Consider the following 9,925-nt stretch of genomic DNA (forward strand, 5'->3'; position numbering starts at 1 on the left):
TCACCCTTCCACCCACCTCCTCACACCTTAGTAGCCAGCGATTGGGCCTCGGTCTTCTGTGAAGAAAGGGAGCTGGCGGGACTGGCGTGAAGGGCTTTTTTCAGGTTGAGGAGGCAGAGGCACTGGGAGCGGAAGCGGAGGTCAAAGAAGGCGTAGAGGAGCGGGTTGAGGCAGCTGTTGACGTACGCCAGGCAGGTTGCGTAGGGATGGGCCAGCAGAAGGAGGTTCAGGAAGGTGCAGGAGTCAGGAGCCAGGTTCAGGTACGAAAGGGCATCCATGGTCTTCACAACGTGGAAGGGCATCCAGCATGCAGCAAACACCACCACCAATGTGGTAATGATCTTGAGCAGGCGACGCTTGCGCTGGTCCTCCTTGCGCAAGCTATTGAAGTGACGTGTGACGGTGCAGCCGATGAATCCGTAGCACACCATCATGGCCAGAAGGGGGATCAGAAAGCCAAGAGCGGTGGAGGAGATGCTGAGGCCGGCGATCCAAAAGGGCTCTTGGCCTGGTTTGCTCACCACCAGGTTGAAGTCCATGGCGCAGGAGGTACGGTTGGTCTCGGCGTCGTACAACGTGGTGCGGAACAGCAGGGTGGGTGCAGCAAGCACACCTGAGAGGAGCCAGATGGTGGCCAGCGAGGCCCGCATGTGTCCTCTGGTCCGCAGCTGTGTGCTGGTGAGGGAGTGAACGATGGCCATGTAGCGGTCCAGGCTCAGGCAGGTGAGGCAGAAGACACTGGCATACATGTTGAGCAACACCACATAGCTGCTGATCTTGCAGAGGGCCACGCCAAAGGGCCAGTGGTATCCCAGGGCGGTGTAGACGGCCCACAGAGGCAGGGTCACCACAAAGGTCAGGTCAGCAAAAGCCAGGTTTCCAATGTAGATGTCCGCAGCTCTCCGTTTGGACTGGGCCCGCCATACGGTGAAGATGACCACACCGTTTCCAGTGAGGCCCAGGATGAAGATGAGCATGTAGAGCACAGGAATCAGCGAATATGACGGTTCCCACTCGTCAAAGTCACACATTGAGTTGTTTACTGCCTCGTCGTAGTCGTCTTGGCTGTAGTCAGCAGTCATGTTGTCCATGGCATTCATTCCTCCAAAGATCTTTCAGTGTTTAAAGTATCAGCGATCTAAATGATCACAGAGAATTAGCTTGTGATGTACTCAGGTCAGAATGTGATTTCAGCTGGACAAGCTGTGGCTTTTAAACCCTCAGGATCTCACACTCCCCTCCCCTCACCCCTGACCCCGCCCCTCTCCCACAGCGACCCCTCCCCTCACCACACTGCAGCCTCCCAGGAAAAAACCAGCGGATTAGTGATCGAAATATAAAAATAACACGTAAGCACAAATATTTACAAGCAGAACTGCTGAAAAACAGCAGGTAGCCTACATTCACAAAACGGACATCACAGTCGTAAATCACTGCCGTAAATAATGCTGCAAAAATAGGATAGAGGATTATCTTGATAGAGCTGTTTTACTTTTTTTATGTAGGCTATTTATCGCGAATAAACTATATATATATATATATATCATACACACAAACTAATGTATAGCTACACAAGGATATAGGTTTATAGTTTACATAGTTACACAAGTTTTACTACTTTTAAAATTAAACATGAAACGTCTCGATCTGACATGTCAGGACCTGTGTTTTTGCCCTGTACGGATAAATTGATATTTTAATGAACGGTTGTGAATGTGTGAACAACGGTCTATTAGTTGGACGATTTGAGGGCTCTAATTTCCATTCCAATGCGTTTGACATGCTGCACACGGACTTGCCCGAACAAGATCACATATATCCAAATTAATCCGAAAAATGAAAGTTGAGCATCAACAATGCATGTCATAAATGTTTCTTACACATTCTTACGTTCTTACTGCAGTTCTCAGGCTGAAAATTACGCACCGTAGCCCATAACTTATTGTAGGATAACTGCACAGTAATTTGAACAAAATGCCCAACCTCCGCGTTTTACCTCGAATTATTTTACAGAAATGTCTAAGAAATAAATAGTACACTGCCAAAGTGTCAAATAAGAATAGCATACTGAAAGTTACTTTTCATAACTCATATTTTGTGCTGAACAAACAGTTTCTTATAATATAACACAACATAGTAAGTAAATAAATACCTTAGCTGTAATTATTTGATACCTTATAATTATTTTAAATAATTATTTTATAGAACAACCCAACCGCTGGGTCAAAACAACCCAATAGCTGGGTTTGTCCCTTTTGAACCCAGCGCTGGGTTATATTTATTTAACCCAGCATTTTTTAGAGTGTACCTTACTAACTATTAATAAGCAGCAAATTAGGAGTTTTTTATAAAAACATCAAAATCAAGTCTTTAACTATACTTAAAGTTCATTAGATATTGTAAAGATTCAAAAGTTATACAATTTATCTTTTAAACAATAATTAAATAAATAGTGAACAATGATCTATCTATCTATCTATCTGTCATTTATTTATAACATGCATTTTAACGGTGTAATTTCTTATCAATTGCTTTTATTTAAATCGCAATGCATATTATTTGTAAATGATTAATAAGTTACTTTATTTTTCATTAGACATTATTTGGTTTAGTAAACACACACACACACACACACAAAACTTTGTCAACTTTTATTAGAACATTACACATAACATCACCATGCTGTAAAAGTACCCAGTTCCAGAAAATCAGTCAGATAATTGCTGCACAATCTAAAATAGAATCCCACCCACTTCATGTCCTTATACAAGATGCAGTCAACTTGTCTTATGATTGCATCATATCTAAAAACTTTATAAGTATTGCATGAAAATTAAAGTGTTTTTTCAAAAAAATATTGCAGGGGAAAAATGATTTAAATTTATAATCCGAGGTCAACAAGAGAAAGAGATCAGCTAGGATATTAGCTAGACAAAGACAACAGAGTGGCAAGGTTTCTTTCACAGAGGAAATCCCACTGTAAATGGCACGTATCAGCCAGAGCATTTGGCTCAGCAGTATTACTGTCTCAGAGTGAAGAAGCAGACGGGAGGTTTCACTCGGCACCCTTCCTCGTCTCTCAGCGATGAGGCGTCAGTGGCGCCAAGGACCTGACCCGCTCAGACACAACTATCCCTCCCTGACCCCATCCTACACACACACACGTGCACCGGTCAGGCATGGGACGGGAGGCTGCAGCGTTTGTAAGTTCAAGAGGTGTGATCATAAAAATGACTCAACATGTGCTGGAAACTTGTGGTTGCTGGCAGGCGAAATTTCTATAACTCCCTCTAAACATTGTGTACATGGACACAAGCTCTTTTTGGTAGTTTTGAGCAGGAATTCAATTTAAATTTACATTGTGCCTCCCATTAAATTAACACTCTTCAAACAAAATAAAGGCTCCAAATGGGTGTTTTCACATAGATGAACCATTTTTAAGTGAAGTTCTTAAAAGTGAAGAACCTTTGAACATTCTAAAGAACCTTTTGTGTAATGTAAAGATTCCATGGATGTTAAAGGTTCTTCATGGAACCTTTGATTCCAATACGGAACCTTTACTTTTAGGAGCGTAGTTAATTTTTCATATATTCTTTATTGAAAAGAGCACTGAAAAATCAGTCTCGAGCTAAATCACAGATCATGCGCTCCCCCCTCCAAATACACACATCACAGGTGACACTGGACTTATCTCCCCTTGATTTTAACAGGATAGATATGATAATGGGACAAATGGTATAGATAGATATGCAAATGCCTAACAAAAGCAACTGGGGGTCTAACAACTGCCAAACTGTTTATTCCTCAGCAATTAAATTTATTTCCGTAAGTCTCAAGTGTCCTCTATCTAAAATAAAGTGTCTCATATCTGTTTCTAAATGGTGCAGCGTTGTTTAAATGTTAAATGATGGGACTAAAACTGCTATTAGCATCTGTGGGCTTCACTGTTGACACATGACAGAGTTTGATGTGGTATTTGCATGCACAAACCATAGATGGAAATGAATGGCAAGCGCAGTGTTAGACCACACACACACACACACATAGGCAGAGTGACAGAGCTCTCCGAGCAGCTGGATTCAGCGCAGCCTCTTTGATCCGCTGTGCCCAACCTCAGCCATGGATAATAAGTGTCTGTGTTTTTCAGAAGTTATCTGACTCAATGTGCACTGCAAATGGACTGCTTAATGAGAACAAATGTGTAGAAGGCATCTGTGTGAGAGCTGCACAGATTTAGGTGTGTATGTATACGTTTCAGACAACTGAGAAAACACATAGACCTCCTGACAGAGCCAGACAATTGTGCTTATTACCTTTTCAGCCAAATTAAATCTTAACAAAACAGCAGTTGTCAACCATCAACAGTTATAGAATCGTTTTTTTCCCCATGAAATGAATTTACTTAAATAAATGAATTCATGAATGATATGGAAAGAAGTATTACTCTGTATGAAACTGTTTTAGTACAAGAAGTCTGAGTTTTATCATTGTAGCAACGGGGGGAAAAAAAGTATTAAGTTGCTGTGTCTCAAACTAGAGCACAACTATCATTGCTTTAATGCTTAATAACATTATTGAATCATTTTCTTGTTTATATGATACTAATTATTTTAGCTGTCACGAATGACATATTTAAAGCAAAACATCAAAGTGGTGCCTTACATTTATTTGAAATATATTTATTTCAGTGAATAAAAATAAAAAAAAATAAAAAAAATAAGCTATAGATATTAGATACTTTAGATAAAAGTTAATTACATATTTTTATGGAATTAACTTCAAAGTTATAAAATTTGTCCTAAAATAAATAAATAAATACACAAACAAACAAATGAGTAATAAGGCACTCAGTTGTGTGAAACATTTATTTTTTTAAGCTAAAAATATTAAAAAGCCTTTAAAAAGCCTACTGTTGATTCCAAGCCCACATATAAATCCTCTTCTGAGGGCTTTCTTTGTTAAGCGAAGATCTCCTCTATTTTACTTTCTATTTACTTAGTTAGTTAGTTAGTTAGTTAGTATTGTTACACAATTTGTATTTAATATGCAGTATTAATTACGCCCATACTGAAAAACATTTGGAGTGCAAAAAGTTTTCATTCAGACATTGCTAGTAAATTTTACAATTAATTACAAAGAAACAGCAAGTAAATCATTGAATTAAACATGAAAACTTGAAGTAGAAAAACTGAAATAGTATTTTCTTGTAAAACATACTCCAATAATCTTTTATTTGCAACTTACATATATATATAATGTCACAAACATGATAAAATACTGTATGGGTGCCACCAGCAACAGTGTTGACCATGTTAACTTTTAACCAACAACTAATAAATAAGTAAATGGCATCATAAATGTATGAATCCACACACACACACACACACACACACAAAAATACTTTTAGACCTCCTTTTGATCTACGTAACTTGCCATGAATTGTTATTAATTGTAATTATTGCATTTAGTTTGATTAGTTTAGTTAGTTTAGTTTAGTCTCGCTCCACATATGACTGGCATGTCTGTTTGATGTCTGATGATCTACGGCCCCCCTGTGTCATGTGACAGCTGCGTCTCTCAGGTGTTGATACGCTCTGAACGGCATCTCTGGCATCACACACAAAGATTAAGCTCAGAAACAAGCTTCATTGATTTGCCTGTTGATTCTGAATCTTAAAAGTTGAGTGATACCACATAGAGGCATTTGTAAATGCATATAAGCTTCCTCTTCACATGGAAAGGTGTGGCAGTCTTTTACGGCACCCCACCCGCGCTTCATTGACTGATTCTAACAAGAGTTTCCGACTCATTGACACCAAGTCGCTGAGCACCAGGGACGGGACAATGAACGAGTTCACACCTTGGAGCCGTCGCATGGCCACTTCTTCTCACCCCTTGAGCACGCTTTCCTTCTGCCTGGCAGTGTATTGAAGGTGTGGATGTTTGTTTTAAATACGTTTCAGTTACAGTTTCTAGTCAGGACCTGTAATACATGGAAATGCGATTAGCAAAGGCTTGGGACGGTTTGCAAACAGCATCGCAGGATCAAGAGTGCGGACAAAATCCGTATGCTTTTCCTGGAGACAGCAAGGAAGCTAATTATACGACCAAACATCCCCAGGTTACTCAAAGCCCCTTCCTGTCTCTCTTGTCCTGCCATGACCCAAAACAACAATCATCAAGACAAGACACTTGATCCATATCTGTTCTCTGTCACACATTAAGATCCTCTAATTATCAAAAGCGTGTGGGAAGCTACTTTACATTATGAGGGGGAAGCTAGCTTAAAAATAGTTTAAACCCATTTTAAAATGCAGTTAAAGCTACTTTATGAAAAGAAGCTATTGCTATTTAAGTGGGCATTATCTTTTAAAATCACAATTAAATTATATAATTCATACAATCAGAGCAGTGTTTATCTAATACACAAACAATAGAGTGCAACAGTAGGGTCTCAAAAGTAAAATCCCGTTCATTTTCTCTATATGGGAATTGATTTTGAACAATAACCTATAAACTGTTTACAGACAAACCTACTGTTAACTGCAAGATTGTTAATCAATGGTATATGCTTTTGTTGAAGACATCTACAAAAAAAAATTACATTATCCGTGATTCTGCAGAGATATCTCCACCAATCAGAGATCGCGACAAGCAAATCACATCAAAACAGATCATTAGCTCCGCCCACTCTCACGAACCACTGCAAATGGCAATTTAAATATTTGTATATATATATATATTCAAATTTTGCAATAAATGTAAAATGCAGTTCCTTGTACTGCTTTGTATGTTAAAGTAAATCAATACGAGCATGGACCGGAAGCGAATGCAGGTTCCTAAACACGCCAGAGATGTGCTGACGAGAAGGAGTATGAGTAAGGACACGTGCAGCTGAGTTCTGTACTGTGTTGCTACCCAATTAACATCTTTAAATCATAACTTTTTAATTCCCAGTCATTTTTAATCCAGTTATGACATTCTCAATGCTTCATGGGATTGTAGTTCTTTCCTATATTAAAGCCGCAAAGCACACAGTCTTGTACCTTTGTCTCTATGTCAGATTTTCAAATACTTTTTTGATTCAAATAAAAGTAATGATGTGATTCACCTCATAGCTGGTCGGTTTGGTTCACGGTTTATATATAAGCTATTCTGAAAAATGTTGGTAACCAAACAGTTGATGGTAGCCATTGACTGGAATACTATGGAAGTTAATGGCTACTGTCAACTGTTTGGTTACTAACATTCGTTGAAATATCTTCTTCTGTGTTGAACAAAAGAAAGAAACTCTACAGGTTTGGAACCACTTGAGGGTAAGTAAATGATGACAGGATTTTCATTTTCGGGTGAACTATCCCTTTAAGAACAGAAATAGTTACACAAAATACAGCTAACACAACTAGCAGCATGCTCATTTGTATAACTGAGCCAAAAGTATTGATGAAATGCTGCATTTCACAAAATACCTTGCTACAAAAAAAAAGACAAAACACCGCAAGGAATTCTGTACAAGCAAAGAATCAGTGAGTCATTTTTGGAACTGTTTGAACAAACCAATTCACTAAATGAATCATAGAGGGAGAAAGATGACATTCTAGCATTTGATTATTGCACGACAATAAAGTTCACAAAACCAGGGTGGTGGGCTATAGTCCACCAGTCTAGTAATAATAATAAATAATAATAATATAATTGATATAATAACATCCTCAACAAACAAAAAAAGAGATTACCTTAGATAAAGTTTGATTACTATTTTTAATGTTTTTGAAAGAAGTCTCTTATGCTCATCAAGGCTGCATTTATTTAATCAAAAATACAGGAAAAAACTGTAATATTGTGAAATATAAAAGTTAAAAAAAAAAGTTTTTTTTTCAATACTGTTCAAAAGTTTGTAATTCAATGGGTCAGTACATTTTTTTTTAAAGAAATTAATACTTTTATTCATAAGGATGTATTAAATTGATGAAAAGTGATAGTAAAGACTTATACTGTTATAAAAGATTTATAGTTTGAATAAATGCTGTTATTTTTTCTTACTTTTTAATCTTTTAAAAAGTCCTGTATCACAGGTTATAAAATAAACATTAAACAGCACAGCTGTTTCTAAAATTTATCATATAAAAGCATATTAGAATGATTTCTGAAGGATCATGTGACACTAAAGACTGGAGTATTGACTGAGGAAAATTCAGCTTTGACTCACAGAAATAGTTATTTTAAAGAATGGTAAAAATAGAAAAACATTTTTTAAAATTGTAATAATATTTCACAATATTATAGTTCTTTCTGTGTTTCTGATCAAATATGCAAACTTGATGATAAGTGACTTCTTTCAAAAACATTAAAAACAGTAATGTGCCCAAACTTTTGACCAGTATAAGTAAAAATAAACAAATTTTATAATTAAATGTTGTATGAATAAAAAGGATAGGAATCATATTTTTTTCAAGTGCTTTTTATTGGGGGTGGGGGGCCTCCAACATAAATTTTGCCTAGGGCCATCACAAAGTAGCACTTTGTCGTGTTACACATCTACTTGTTGGGAAAAGTAGTTTGTTACTGGAAAACCTGCTCTTTTTTTCCATGCAACTTGAACATTTTGTAACGTGACAACTTTGAGTTTTTCAACCGTACGAGCTCCCTGTTATCAGAAGTCATGAGTTCATGGAGTCGGGAGTTGGTGAGGTTCAGTGTTATCTTAAGGAGCTCCATTTGTGGTTGTTTTATCTGGTGAGAGCTTCCTTGCCGTGCTCGGGCTTGAAAAACTAGATAAGCATTTGCCCTGCTGCTCTGCGAGTTTGTATTTAACGACCTGTTGAAAACATCGGATGCTAATCAGGCAGACGTAACACCAACATGTTTAGCCTCCGCACTAGACTTTCGAGATGGCTGGCCTTCTTTCCACATGTTCCCCAGCAGTGCTGATTTACAGAGCAGCCAGGACTCGCTATTGTCCGGCCCAATTAAATGAGCTGAAAGATGAGATCCGTATGGAAGCCGCTGGTGTTGTTAGCAGTTAGCGGCTTGCAATGGGCTGTGTTTCCTTAATTCTCTCTTATCTCCTGCCCCCAGAGAGAAGCGGTCTCACAGATCTCTCAAGTAAGCCGAGTGTCTTTTGTCCCTGTGGTGTATATCCATGGCTTGGTTTCCTCCTCTCTTGCAGTTATATCGTTCCATGCGCAAAAGCGGCGCGCCACATTAAAGTGTCGGAAGTTAGCACTCAGTCTTGAGCTTTGATTTAATCACAGCCTGTTTTAAAATTAGATATATGCATTGAAGTGTGTCCAAACGTGTGGCGTCTCAATTTTTGCCCTCTTAATGGCTCAAGTGAAACGCTCAATGGCCAAACACAGGCTTTGACAGGAAAAGCCACCTTGAGTAGTACATGTGGCGACTCTGATGCAAACGTGTCCGGCCTGAGTTTGTGGGTGACTCCTAATAGGGTCATTTGACCTTAGAAATAACACTTTTGTTGCTCTTTGGTGATGGCCATTGTTTGGAAGAGGAAAGGTTGCTTCTGATGTAAATATCTGGCACATATCAGGAGGGATGTCCTGATGTCCATTGTTGCTACGCTAAATTTGAGGGTCATTCCGGCAAACAGCCCTACAAAGTACCAGTAATTATTTACCATTACTAATCCTAACTACTAGCCCTAAACTCTTAAGTGATTATTTTTCAGCCCCATCACAGTATGTTTGGATTTCATATACTTACACAGTAAAGTTAAAAAGTTTGGGGTCAGTAAGATTTATCTTTATTTTATTTTATTTTATTTTATTTTTAATTTAAAAAATAATTTGTAAAAACAATTGTTTGCATGCAGTATTGCCTTAGAATTGGCCCAAAAGAAGGTTTCTTGAGATGTTCCTTTCTTTGAAACACCTTAAATGCCTTAAAATGCTGCCTTTAAATGAAC

At 38.2% G+C, this 9,925-nt stretch overlaps 1 protein-coding gene across 3 annotated transcripts in view; it reads right to left on the reverse strand.

The window, feature by feature from the left end:
• Window positions 1-1,185, reverse strand: part of LOC107713340 (apelin receptor B) — a 12,006-nt gene extending 10,821 nt beyond the window's left edge. The window contains exon 1 of one of the 3 annotated variants that reach the window (XM_016518824.1): window positions 748-1,185. In XM_016518824.1, coding sequence (XP_016374310.1) covers window positions 748-1,100 — 353 coding nt within the window. In that variant the 5' untranslated portion in view covers window positions 1,101-1,185. The other 2 variants (XM_016518823.1, XM_016518822.1) reach the window with 2 other exon arrangements.
• Between the last annotated feature and the right edge of the window lie 8,740 nt (window positions 1,186-9,925).

This window comes from Sinocyclocheilus rhinocerous, unplaced genomic scaffold, assembly GCF_001515625.1.
Source record: "Sinocyclocheilus rhinocerous isolate Xijiao unplaced genomic scaffold, SAMN03320098_v1.1 scaffold688, whole genome shotgun sequence".
In the NCBI taxonomy this organism is placed as follows: Eukaryota; Metazoa; Chordata; class Actinopteri; order Cypriniformes; family Cyprinidae; genus Sinocyclocheilus; species Sinocyclocheilus rhinocerous.